Here is a 13,877-nt window from a genome sequence, read left to right as displayed (position 1 = left end):
AAAACCTAACTATGGTTAAAATTTTTATAAAATATAATAATTAATGGCACCACTAATAATTATAAAAAATTTATGAGTATCAAAGATAATTTTAAAAAACTTTGTTTACCACTTAGAATTTTATAAAATTGAAGTTTACCAAATAAAATTTCCAAAAAAAAAAAAAGTATAAAGCTCCCATGTACTAAAAATTTCAAATATTAACGGCTAGTCATCATCTTCTTCCTCTTACATTTCCCCAAATTCCCTTCCATTTTCCCAGAAACAACCCAGTTTCTCTGCAAATTCAACAATTCTTCCTCAAAGAAATTGACACTTTCAATAAAATAACAAAAAAATGTGGAAAGACAGAAATAATAGCGACGAAAAATTACTGGGATTTTACACTCCTCCTCCAAAACGCAGTTCAATATCTTCAAAATCATGGATGTCAGAACAAACCAAGAAGAATTCTGATATTTTTCATGTCATTCACAAAGTCCCTTCTGGTCATTCTCCTTATGTCAAGGCCAAACACGTTCAGGTATTTCTTCGAAGTGTCCAGAATCCGATACGGGTATTTGTGGGGTAATTAATTGTTGGAATTACTTTGTATAATACTGCTAGTTAACTAATTGAGATGAAAGATTTGATTATAATCATAATTTATTTGTTATTTTTGTTGAATTTTGATTTTCTCAGTTTTTCTTGCTGTTTCTTGATGATTCAGGGTTAATTGAGAATTACCGCCTCTTAATTTCTGTGTTTTTTTTAAGAATTTGCTTCTGGGTTTTTTGGAATTGCGTTTTTCTTGTGAATTCATGCTATTGATTTGATTTTACTAGTGTTTTTATTTTTTAGTTTTTTTGCCCCAAACGAAAAAAAAACCCCATTTTCTTGGGATATTTCCTGGAATTGTGGTTATTTATTGAAATTACTAAATTGGGTTATTATCTGAATCTGTGCTTCTTTATTGAATTTACTAAAAAGGTATAATCTGAAATTCTGAATGAGTATTTCTTAATTTGAGTTAAATTGATATTCTGGATTTATTCATTAATTTTTAAAACTTTATATAAAAATGCAAGTTTGATTAATGCATTAGAAGTGTTCTAAATTGTGGTTGTGAGTGAATTAAGCGATTTGATCAATCTATCCTGTGTTTTTTGTCGCAAAGTTGATTGAGAAGGATCCAAGTAGAGCAGTAGCCATGTTTTGGAATGCCATAAATGCTGGTGATCGTGTAGATAGTGCTTTGAAGGATATGGCTGTGGTGATGAAGCAATTAGATAGGTCGGATGAGGCCATCGAGGCGATCAAATCATTTCGCCATCTCTGTTCATCAGATTCTCAAGAATCACTAGACAATGTTCTAGTGGAGCTCTACAAGGTAATACCTTGCTTTGCGTTGATCAATGTGTCTTCTGGTTGCTAGTCTGTTTGGAATTTGGATGATGTTTGTGCTCATTATTGAAGTAATACCTATGTTATTTCGATTACTGAATTCTTTTCAAACACTGAACATACTTGATGATCCAACTTTAGTCTTTGATTGAATATAAGTGTAGAGTAACATAGTGTTATATTGCTAGGTAGCTATATATGAAGGGTTAAGGAGGAGTTTATCAGTTTGGTTAACTGCTTGTACTGCCTATCTTGCTTGTTTTCCTTAAATTAGCTAGAGATCAACTGCTACTTTCCATAAGATTTTTATTAATTGTATCTTGGGATGAGAGGCTGTTGGTATTTTTGTCCGTCGCATAATCTTTTATTGATAGAAATGTACTTAGAATTACATCAACAGAACATTGCATTTAAGTGCAACATGATTCTCCATAGTCTAGTGTAACATATCAGATGATGATAATAGTAATACTGATGTGGTAAGAATGTTTAGCATAACAGCATCCTAGAATTATAATTGAGCCAAAGGACATAGATTTTGTTTGACACTGATGATGATATAGTTCTAATTTGTTTGAGACCTCAGCTCAGCTAATGTTTTAATGTTTTAATTTTAAAATTGCCTGCTTGAATTCCACATGTTTAGCGCTCAGGAAGGCTAGAAGAGCAGATTGAGGTTCTTCAGCAAAAGTTAAAGCGAGTCGAAGAAGGCTTTCGTTTTGTGGGAAGGAGAGTTAAAGTTGGAAAATCTCAGGGCAAGAAGGTTCAAATTACAGTTGAGCAGGAATATGCAAGGTGAGATGCAATAGATTATTATAACAATTGCATGTCATATCTTTATCAATTTCACCAATACATTTTCTGACCATATGCCTTGACATTTTTATACAGGTTTTTAGGGAACTTGGCTTGGGCATACTTACAACAAAATAACTATGAAACTGCTGAGGAGTATTACAGGTTCGCGCTTCTGCAAAGTATTGCATATGGACTTCTGCATCTGCCTTTGGCATAGTTTGTTTTTGTTTGGGTGTACCTAAATACATTTTATATACCTTGTCCAGGAAAGCTCTATCAATTGAGCCAGACAGGAACAAACAGTGCAATCTTGCCATCTGCTTGATGCGCATGAACAGGATAGCTGAAGCTAAGTTTCTTCTTCAAGTCATCCGTGCTTCAGCTCCTGAAGGGCTGATGGATGAGTCCTATGCCAAGTCCTTTGAACGAGCATCCGAACTGTTGGCTGAAATAGAAAATCAACCAGATGAATCTTCATGTGAAGCAGAAAAAGAAAATTGTTATGGAAATGCCAGATTCTTTGCTTTTAGCCCTCACAAAAAGCCATATGAATCTGTCCGAAACAGCAATAGAAGAGGTTCTGATAATGAACTTGATCTGAAAGATGGAGCTAAATCCAGGGATTCTTTTGCCACAAGCAATATTGGAAGTTCAGTTTATAACACAGCTGCATTTGATGCTAGTTTCAATTGTAAGAGAGCGTACACACCATCGGTTCCAGCAAGAGGAATCCCTAAGAGTCCTTTCACACAGCCCCGAAAAAGTTTAAGCCATGACAGCGGGAATTGGAGAAAAGGAACATACAGTAATGAACCAGTAAGCTGCTTGCCTCGCAGACTCCAATTTGAAAACCCTGCAGATTCAGGTTTTCAATCTACCAAAGATTTGAGAAGCGAATACTCGGAAACTGACCAGAAGGGGACTGAGAATACAATAAATATGCCAATCGATTCTACTCCAAACAGAAAAGTTTCGGACATGACAGCTGATGTGGACAGGAAAGAGCATTTGTCAGTAACAAAAACTTCTGGTCCTGAAAATGAGGGTAGGGATTCTTACAGTGGTTTGTGGGATTTCTCAAGCTTTAAATCTCAGAAGAGCTGGGCTGATATGGCTGATGAAGAGGAACAGGAGATGTTGCAGATGCATCAATACTCAGTAGATACTCAGCAAGACTCATTGAAAACTAAGAACAGACTTGAGGTGTTCCGAGATTTGACTCCAGAATAATAGTGTGAATACTAAAAAGTGTGTAAATTTTGGTAGATTGTGCTTGTAGATTTTTGATAGATTGTGGTCACAAAATTGACTATATCCATCGATTCTTTAATGCAACTGTAAGTAAAATTTCATTTTATGATGTAAATGAGTAGTGTGCATTCTTGTACTTTGTAAAACTGTACTAGCAAAAGCAATAAAACCAAAGCTTTTTTAGCCTTAGTAGCAAATACAAGTAAAATGAAAAGTTCACAACCTTGTGTTTAACAGTCAGCTGAAAATCATGAATGATTTGAATGCGCTCTTTTTGCTTTATACACATCAATGTTGGTATTTTCTACCCAAGCATCATAGTTACTCCAATGGTCCAATGAATAATGTATAGAATTGAGTATGTTTTCTTTGCAATTAGCAATAATGTGTCGGCTCACTTGGTAAGTTCTTACCTCAAATCCTAGAGGTTTGGAGCTGGAATCTTGCAAGTAAAGGTATTTGGGGTAGAGACTTCTTTACTTTCCCTTTACTCTCATATATTGTCTCATGTGCATGGCTTGAAAATACTGGACTAGCAAGACCGTACAAGTCATAGGTCCAAGTTCTTTTTACCATTTATTTTATTAACAGTATTGTGGTATATAATGCGAGTTTGTTCTTGGATAATTTCACGTATGTTGTGTTAAAAGGACCAAATTTGCCATAAAGGCTAGTTTCATATTTACCATGCAACTTTACCCTCTACCTCACAGACACACACATCTATGTTTCTTTTAGGGTGTATTTTCTTATTAATTTATTGTAATAAGAGTTGTGTTGTTTCGTAATTAGGCAAATTCAAAGTTCATCTCGACTCCTTTGCAAAGGAAAACCTTCTCGATCGATCACGCTAAAGGTACATGTGAATAATGCAACGAAACTGATTCTAAAATTTTAAAATCTATTTGGGCTAATAAATGGCAGATTCCCATCTAAATTTTCCTACTTTCTTAACTTTGATAGATTAGGTTGTAGTTTTAAGAGAAGACGAACCTAATTGTATACATATATCTTTTTTCTTTCCTTAGAAAATAAGTACGGAGTTATTAATTGTTACTCCCTCCGTCCCTTTTTTATATTCCTGTTTGTAAAATTACACGGGAATTAAATAAATAAGAATAAAACAAATAACAATAAACAAAACACAATGGGAAGTATAAAACATTAAATCATGTCTTTGAGTAAAACAAAGATAAATTAATATTAAATGATGCCATGTCATCAAACCTTTGCAAAAAAAAAAGGACCAATAATATGCTCTTATTAGAAAATTAAGAACCAATTATATTCATCTAAATTTAGCAGTGAGAATAGGAAAGTAAGAGTGAAAAAATAAGAATGAGAAAAAGAGTGAACATTAATTACATAACAGAAAAAGAGAGATAGTTTGGAAAAAAAAAAAAAAATACTTAGGGCCTGTTTTCATTGACTGAACTCAGCTGAATTGAACTGAACTGAACTGAACTGAACTGAGCTGAGCTGAACTGAACTGAACTGAACTGAACTGGACTGAACTGAACTGAGCTGAGATGACATGAACTGAACTGAATTGAACTAAACTGAAATGAATATTTTATAAGAGAAGGAAATTAGAAGCTGAACTGAACTGAACTGAATTGAATTTCAACGTAAGAGAACAGACCCTTACTAAAAAAGAAAAGAGGAATGTAATTTTGGAATACCAAAAAAGAAAGCATGAGTAAAAAAGCGAGTATTCCGTAAGTACTATTGGCCTATGCTGTTGGTTGTTATTAATGTTGTTGACTTGCTAAGGGTAGCCTCACGCCCCTTACCAAATTAAAAATTTAATTAATAAAATTATTACACTCTTACTCCATATTAATTATTTTGTTGTAGAATATATTATATAACCTTTTAATTTCACAATTTTTTTGGCTTGTGCGAAAATTAGTAACGGCCATTTTATAAGACGGAAGGAATACTACAGAGATAGATAACCATAAATTGGAATGCACACATGCTGACAATTATGCGTGTCACCAGTCACCACATTTTGTAACAAATAAGAAACCGCGGCACATTTTAACATTAACAAAAACAAAATAACATTTCGTGTATCAAATGTTCTCCCAGAAAAACAACTAAACCATCAATTTCCACCTAAAATTCATTCAATTAATTGCAAATAATGTTCTTCTAAATTCTCCATAATCATTGAAATTCTTACTCTGATCAATTAACAAGTATAATCTACTGCTTGTTTGAATTATCGAATGTTTTCATTGGCGAGCAAAAGACTTTTGCAGCATGCAATTCGACGAACAACTGGAAATGGTTTTGGAATTAGGTGTTTTGCTGCAGTTCCTGATTCCAAAATTCCTTCATTTTCACAAAAACTCATCAATCTAGAGGATCAATTTAGTGCTCATAAGTAAGCTATTCTTCCTCACAATTTCTTCAATTTATCTTTTTAATTTAATTTAATTTAATTTTTTTTTTCTGGGTATTGCCTTTTCTGATTGATGTTCCGTATTTTCAGTATTCTTATTGATGATTAAAAAAAAATGATTATTATTATTATTATTATTATTATTATTATTATTATTATTATTATTATTATTATTATTATCTCAAAAACAAAAAGTCATACAACCTACAATAAATTAGTGGGAAGCCGAGATACAATCTGGGCCCCCACTCCTCTAGCTATAGCAAAGCCTACCCTAGTAAAAATATGAGCTGCAGCACGTGCTCCAATGTCTTGCGTCGTCGAGAACCTCTGAATTCGCTTAAGCAACGCAATAGCCTCCTTCTCTAATTCACCAAACGAAGAAAAGGAGAAGGGAATGAACCCATATCCAATCGCCTGACAACGAGCCTCATACTTATCCCGCTTCCGCTGAGCTGCATCAGCCACAACCCGTCCAGGAATAAAGTCAGATAACCTTGACTGAGTCAAAGGAGAAGATCCTGTCAAATCATCACAGACATCGCGACCACGATCCCAAGAATAAAGTAACACATCAGCAGGTCTGAGGGCATCACCGTTCCCTCCAGACAACCCAATATCAACCTCTTTCCTTGCTGAAATCCCAGAACGATAGCAAACATCAACTAGGGTATCCCGAACAACATTATGTCTATGTTTAATACCCACGATACCAGCACACGACACCGCGTGATCGCCAAAAATATCCCCTGGAAAAACCCTTGAACAAGCAGAGCACGGTGTCGAGGCAGAGAACAACGGAACACCCAATCGGTAGCATAATACACATCGATAAGTCTTTGCATTCATAATCTGACCCAATCCTGAAATAGGAACGGCCCGAAGCCAAGCAGACGTGTGATCTCCCTGCTGAGATTTCCACAATGCTGATAGACGAGGGGATAATGAAAAGGTGGATTCTGCAGATTCGGTAACCTTCGTGAAATATATATCTGCCAATTTCTTCATAAGTTTTGGGGCAGCGACCTCACTAGGATTACTTAAAAAATCAGACTCCACCACGCCATTAAACAAACCCAAGGCGTCTTCAAAAGCTCGACCATGACCAACAATGTCAGCATGTCGAAGAAGCTTTGTTTGCAACCCAGTAGACTGCAACCGAGAAGCAAGAAAAGCATAATGCCGAACATCACCTGCAGAATAAACACCAAGCCCTCCAAACGCAAATGGTAAAGTGGCAAGCCGCCACTGCCAATCGCCAAACCCAGGTCCTGAAGCAGTAACAATACGCTCCAAAGAAGATCGAAGAGCCTCGTCAAAAGTGCGCTGAGCCGCCTCAAAAGTACTAGGGGGACAAGTACGCAACGCAAAGTAGAGTTTAGAAACTCCGGTACAAGCCCTAAGTAACAATAGCTCACACTGAGGATCATCCAGCGTAGCAACCTTATCCATAAGCGCAATGGTCTTGGTCACCCTATGCATCACAAGCTCACTACTAAAACCAGAATCAGAACTAGCAGGACCACCAAGCAACTTAACACCACGCGAAGGTCGAGCAATGTTTGGTGGAAAGACACCCAAAAGTCTGCTTCGGGGGTCTTCTGTAGGCCAGAAAACTTCAGTTTTGTCCACGTTAAGATGTAACCCAAAAAGAGGCCCTTCCTCCATAATCAGCTGCAAAATTTTCCCCACCACCAACGTGTCACCAATAATAGTGCCATCATCTAAATACCAAGCCTGAAGACATACATCAAAAGTATCTCTGATTTTACACACTAAGGGTTGTAAAACCAAAGCAAAAAGCAGAGGACCAAGGGGATCACCCTGCTGCACCCCCTGAGACGACCATAAGGTGTGGTCCCCATAATACAATCTAGCTGGATTAGAGTAGCAGAATTCAACCCACCGCGAAATACCCGGACAACGACGACGGACCTCACGTAACATGACCGCACGATCAACTAGATTGAAGGCATTACGAAAATCCACCAACAACATTGAAAGACCAACATCAGATCCACGAACCTCAAGTAATCGATTCACAGCATGAAGAATGGCCTCACCGCCTGAAGAAACCCCAACGCCAAATTGAAGACCATCAAAGTAACTTCCCAAAGACTGCCCAACCATAACAGCACCGACTTTCGAAACCAGACGCCGCCAAACGGTACCCACAGCTATAGGACGAATTCCACCACCGGGCTTGACAAGGGGTGTGAGAGGAGCACTAGAAATATACTCTCCTAGTTCCATAGGACATCTACCAGCTAGAAACAGATTAACCACCCCGGTAATAGAGTCAACCAACTCGTCTGAGACAGCCACAGCTGCACCACTCAAGCAATCCATAAGGTGTTGAGCACGTAACCCATCCCTACCACACGATGTGCCACGCGGGAAACTCTGAATCCGATCTAAAACAACAGCAGAGGAAGCAATGAGATGAAGTTGATCAACAGGAATATCAGCAGGCAAGGAAGGAGGTGAAGAAGAAGGGTGTTTTGAAAGCAAATCCGCAAGAGTGACATCATTATACGGAGCAACACCTGAAGAAGAAAGAACTCGGACTGCAGCGGTGTAATGACCATCACAAATCTTCCTACGACACTGCTTGATATTACGCTCTTCCAAATCAAGGTCCTCATCATCAACCACCGACATAGTAGGAGCATCCTCAGCCAAAGTTTCCCTCACAAGCTGCACACTACCACCTGGTGCACCCCAAGAACAAATAGCCCGGGAAATACTTTCTTCTTGATGCCGACGCTTTACGGAAGACCTTGACTCACGACTACTCCGCGGCCGAAAGGTTTTAAGGGTGCAAAGAGGTAACACTAACAACGATACCCAACTAGAAATGTCATTAGGGTTAGAGATCACCTTATCTAGAGCACTTTTCAGAATCCGAGAAAACCCCAAACGACACTTGGGAGGGATAGATTTCACAGTACGAAACCCCTTTGAGAGCAAAGCATTAATGAGAGCCACGTCAAAACCACAAAACTGATCTCGCGCCAAACCATCCACAAGTCCAATACGAGTCAAAGAAGAGGGAGCTTGTGGCTTGGAGAAATTATGAAGCACAAAACGAATAATACCATCTCCTTCATCAGGGGGTGATACATCCTCACCCCTCTCATGACGACACCAAGAACGAAGCGTATGAGTTTTGTAACAAACCCCACAAAACCAAATCCCCATACGCGTAAAAGTAACTTCCGCCTCAGTATTATTATTATTATTATTATTATTATTTATTTATTTTTATTTTTATTTTATTTATTTATTTTTTGTGGGTGGAGATTATTGATGGTAATTAAGTTAGCTTAGTATTCCCTTAAACATTGATAGAGTTATGAGACATGAGATATAATCAATATCAGAAAATATATTTGTATTATGCAATTTCCATATTTCTGGTCAAGCTTAGCACACTGCAATCTCACTGGGCATACAATTTGTTTTGTTAGTTGTTTACTTGTTATAGTTGTCAAATGATTGGAATTAGGCTACTTATTAGATCATCGTTTGGATGGAGTGTTTTTGCTGTCTTTTGATGTGAAATTAGTTCGTATTCGATAGATAAATTTTAAAGGGAGGAAAGTTAGACATTTGTAACTGCATAACATTGATTAAAATATTATTAAAACACATGATAGAGAGAGAAAAGAGGAGAGAGATGGAAGAGAGAGGTCTGTAGGTGGACCCCACCTATTTTTTGGTCGGATTGTATTACGTGATGGAGGACCACATATTGATTGTTCCACTGAAAGTTTATATGGTACCATTGAATCCTCAGTGGTACTATTTATGCATAAATTTTGTACAACTAAATGCATATATAATACCATTATGTGCATATATAGTATCAGTGTATATTCAGTAGTACCATTTGATCATCCAATGACACCAGAATATGCATTCGTTTATACATATGTATAATTACATGAATACCCCTTGTTATGCATTTGGAAATGCCTAACTTTCCTCCATTTCTAGTTCCTCGTATTCAATATGGCCCTACAATTTTCATCCCACTGACACCCTCCTTGTTTGTCTCAGTAAGTTTTCATGTGAATGTATTTTCATCTACCCTATTAATTTGAAAAAGTGAGCTACTGGTTGATAAATAATAAACCTGAGCTGTTATTGAAACATTATGATATTGATGATTGTAACTATATACTTTGGCAAGGAAAGACGGAGCTTTAAGATTATGGAGATTTTAGAATAAGTTGATGGAAGCCAAGATCAATAAACCGGAATCGGAAAGCATGGGAGTTTTGGGGCTTGTTGGTACCTCCAAATGGGTCCTTATAGAGAAAGGGATGGAGATTTTTTTAGGAAAAATGGAAACTAATAATCTCACCTTTGCTTTATCTTTTTTTAACAATCCCACCTTTTGATTATTCCAAAATAATCCCACCTTTTATCTTAATCTTCTTCTAACAATCCCCGACGTGTTAAATTGTTTTGGTAACCTATTTTCCTAGGTTAGTTGTCACGTGTTGCTATTTAACAAGTCTATTTCATTTTTTGTAAAAAAAAACAAAAAAAACAACCCCAGGTCCCACCATAGTCTGAATGACCAATCAACCACCGTGCCCCCACCCCTTGTGCTGCCGTGGGATGAATGGCCACCCCCTTTCCCTCCCCATAGCCAGCCCTGTTTCCCCTTCCTCGCCGGCAGCAAGCCCCACCCCAATCCTCACCTCTAACTTCTTTTCATTTTACTTTAACATAAAAGTTCGTTCATTTTGATAGGAAAAATCATCTAATAATGTAATTGACTAGCAATAAGTACACTATCACAATCACTACCATTAAGAATCAATCAAAATTCAATTGCAGGATCAATATCAAATTCATCACCAACACCTACACATTTGGTATATTATGACATTAATTTATTAGCTTAAAGTATACGATTTTTGAAATAATACTATTTCAACTTTGTATTTGTTCTGTAAACATCACAAACAACCCAAATACTCTAAATGAAACCAAAAACATAAATTAGTCGGCTTCAATTCCGCCACTAAACAAGTAAATACAACAATTGGGTTATTAAAAAAGACAAATTGGTATTACACTTCAGTGTGGGGTTGCGGATTGCAGTTGGAGGGTGAAATGAAATCGTGTGGGTTGCTGTAAGGTGGTTGTAGGCGGTGGCAATGCTTGGGAGGCTGGATCTCGGTGGTAATGGTGGCGAGTGTTTATTTGTGTGGTTGGGGTGAGTTGCGTGAGGTGTGTGGTGATTTGTGTGAGGTAGGGGTAGGGAATCGAGGAGGAGTTGGGAGTGGGGATTCGGGCAGCAAGGAGTAGCCAAGCAGGCATTTTTGAGGTTGGGTGGTTCAGGCGGCAGAGGATGGAGGTGGTGGTAAGATGTGTAGGTGGTGGACGGGAGGCCATGGTGAGAGGAGAGAGTCTCGTAAGAAAAAAAAAAAAAAAAAAGACCCGGTTTAACCGGTTAAAGGTCAAAAGGACTGTTATAAGAAGATTAGGGTGAAAGGTGGGATTGTTTTGGAATAATCAAAAGGTGGGATTGTTTAGGGAAGATGGAGCAAAAGTGGGATTATTATTTCCATTTTTCCATTTTTATGAAGGAATTTGTATACAGAAGAATATAACATCCGATAGAAGTGAAAGGAGGGAGAGTATTTTGTTGATGATCACTGTTAAAATCCCTATCCTATTAGGATTAAAACTTAAGGGCTCGTTTGACATCGTTTTCAGTTTTTTGTTTTTTCAAAACTGAAAACTGATTTCAGTTTTTTACTCTTTGTTTTTAAAAACTGTTTTCATTTTTCAGTTTTGAGTTTACAATCAACTCTCAAAGTACAACCAAATCATTTATAGCTTTAATCAACTATTATACTACCGATAATTATTTATTATTATTATTTTTTTTTTTAATAGCAGCTTATTTATTTTCACAAAAATATATATATATTTCAATAATAAATTTATTGATTGAATAAGGTTATAACAAAATTTAAAGGAACAACTACGGAAAAAAAAAGGTAACAATAAAATAGTCAAATGCAATGTAATATTTATTCCTCGTTGAAGACTTTCATTGTGAATTTTGTCTTTCCCACAATCTTGTTGCCAAACGATCTCGAAATTGAGCCATTCTGTGAAGTTCTTGTTGACTTACAGAAGGAGTCACTAGGTCCTCGGATCCATTATTGTTGATTGCATCATCTTCTAGTTCGACATTTTCATCCGCATACTGTATGAACAAAGGATCTCCGTCCTTGCACATTTTTATAAAATTGTGGATAACACAACACAACAAAATTATATATTTTTGTCGTTTTAAGTCATATGAAGGCATATCTTTGAGAATGGGAAATCTAGCTTTTAATACCCCAAAACATCTTTCAATAACATTTCGCAAAGAAGAATGTGTATAATTAAATATTTCTTCAGGACTTTGTGGGCTCGTTGCTCCTCTATAATCACGCAAATGATATCGTTCTCCACGATACGGTGAAAGAAATCCTGGCATATTTGTATAGCCCGAGTCTACAAGATAATACTTTCTAGTAGGAGGCATAGGAAACTTGGTTTCTTCTACATTTGTAATTGTTTCCCAAAAAATTCTTAAATCATTTGCCGAACCTTCCCACCCAGCCATCACAAATGTAAATTTCATATCAAATGAGCAAGCGCACATTACATTCATTGTAGGCTTTTTTTCTTTTCCACGATAGGGAATTTGATCATCTTGTGGCACACGTGCTGATACATGAGTTCCATCAATAGCTCCCATGCAATTCTATAATAAATCGTTAAATTCAAACTACATATTTAATGAATTAATACATAGATAATATGTAAAAATTAAACATTAATGACAAAAAATTACCTTGAAAATCGGTTAGTATCTTGGGTTATTTTTTATTTCTGGAGGTGTTTCGTTAAATGCCGGAGGAACAATCCAATGCTTCGATAAAGATGCAATGGCATACAAAACCTTTCGAAAATGGCGGTGATTAGATTCTAAGGAATGTTAAAATCTATCCGCTATAAGTCTGTGCCTCGAATTATGAGAAATAATAAGAAGAAACATTGCAACTTGTTCTTGAATTGATATAAATTTGGAATCTCGCAACTTTTCCCTTTTTTTCAATTCTTCACACAAGCTAATAAAGATCTGAGGAGTCATTCGAAGCAAATCATAACATGTCATTGGATGACCGTTAAGCAATTCAAGGACATATTGGTGACCTGTTAACTTTGAAATTCTTTGCAAACGGAGTTTCTTTTTAAGGAACCCGTTATTTTGTAAGTTAATATAAATTGTCAATATTTGTTGAAAATCTTCCTCATTAGAATCCGATAAGATATCTTCAATGTCAAAATCCATAACTATCTGCATTTTTTACATATAAATGTTATCAGCAAGCATATAGTATATTATCAGTACATATAAATGTTATAAGCAAGCATATAGAATATTATCTCCATTATTATTTTTATTAAATCAAACCCAAATACAAAATTCAGAAAAAAAAAAAAAAAAAAAAAAATCATACTTACGACAAGATCTAAATTGAGTTTAAACACTCAAACATGCCTTATTTAAGGGAAATAAAAATTGTACTAACGAGACAATGCTTAAAGGTTGAGCACAAAATCTATCTTCCTATCATTTGGAAATCTAAGAAACAATTTCCTCTACAATGGATCATCATGTATTAGTTTAGTTGTCTTTGCAAATGAAGCTCCATCAATTCCCTCAAGAGCACTCAGTGCATCTACACATTCCATGAGCAAATCATGATCCTCCTTGGACTGATGCCCACCTTCATCATTGCCATTAAATTTTCTCTCGATAAGTTCAAGTTTTTTCTTGGAATTTTCACTCATTGTAACCAAGGCATCCGCCATTGCTACATTAACACTTTCCCTAAGTTTCATACGATTGACATTAGGCTTGATTTTTTTGTTTTTAGGACCCTCTTCACATTGTTTTCTTGAGTCACCCCCTTCTCCATCTGTGTCATCTTCATCCTCACTCTCAAAA

The 13,877-nt window shown here is 36.4% G+C and overlaps 2 protein-coding genes across 2 annotated transcripts in view; both read left to right on the top strand.

Moving 5' to 3' along the window:
• The first annotated feature begins 337 nt into the window (after positions 1-337).
• On the top strand, positions 338-3,554 carry LOC145636954 (uncharacterized). Its single transcript, XM_081688484.1, has 5 exons — positions 338-523; positions 1,157-1,369; positions 2,030-2,178; positions 2,275-2,343; positions 2,448-3,554. The coding sequence occupies exons 1-5, from the start codon at positions 338-340 to the stop codon at positions 3,409-3,411; spliced, it is 1,581 nt and encodes a 526-aa protein (XP_081544610.1). The 3' UTR covers positions 3,412-3,554.
• A 1,874-nt stretch (positions 3,555-5,428) lies between these two features.
• The window catches only part of LOC145634895 (ornithine aminotransferase, mitochondrial-like), a 43,396-nt gene continuing 34,947 nt past the window's right edge, over positions 5,429-13,877 (top strand). Inside the window, exon 1 of the mRNA XM_081686227.1 lies at positions 5,429-5,824. Within this exon, the coding sequence (XP_081542353.1) occupies positions 5,667-5,824 (158 nt within the window). The 5' untranslated portion in view covers positions 5,429-5,666. The remainder of the gene's footprint in view (positions 5,825-13,877) is intronic.

This window comes from Chenopodium album, chromosome 6, assembly GCF_948465745.1.
Source record: "Chenopodium album chromosome 6, dcCheAlbu1.1, whole genome shotgun sequence".
Lineage (NCBI taxonomy): Eukaryota > Viridiplantae > Streptophyta > Magnoliopsida > Caryophyllales > Amaranthaceae > Chenopodium > Chenopodium album.
This window is presented reverse-complemented; position numbering and strand designations above follow the sequence as displayed.

Excerpts from the sequence above, each read along its gene's own strand:
- LOC145636954 (XM_081688484.1), top strand. The coding sequence starts at position 338 with ATGTGGAAAGACAGAAATAATAGCGACGAAAAATTACTGGGATTTTAC. Across the intron at positions 1,370-2,029 it reads TTCTAGTGGAGCTCTACAAG|CGCTCAGGAAGGCTAGAAGA; the intron begins GTAATACCTTGC and ends CCACATGTTTAG. Across the intron at positions 2,179-2,274 it reads GTTGAGCAGGAATATGCAAG|GTTTTTAGGGAACTTGGCTT; the intron begins GTGAGATGCAAT and ends ATTTTTATACAG.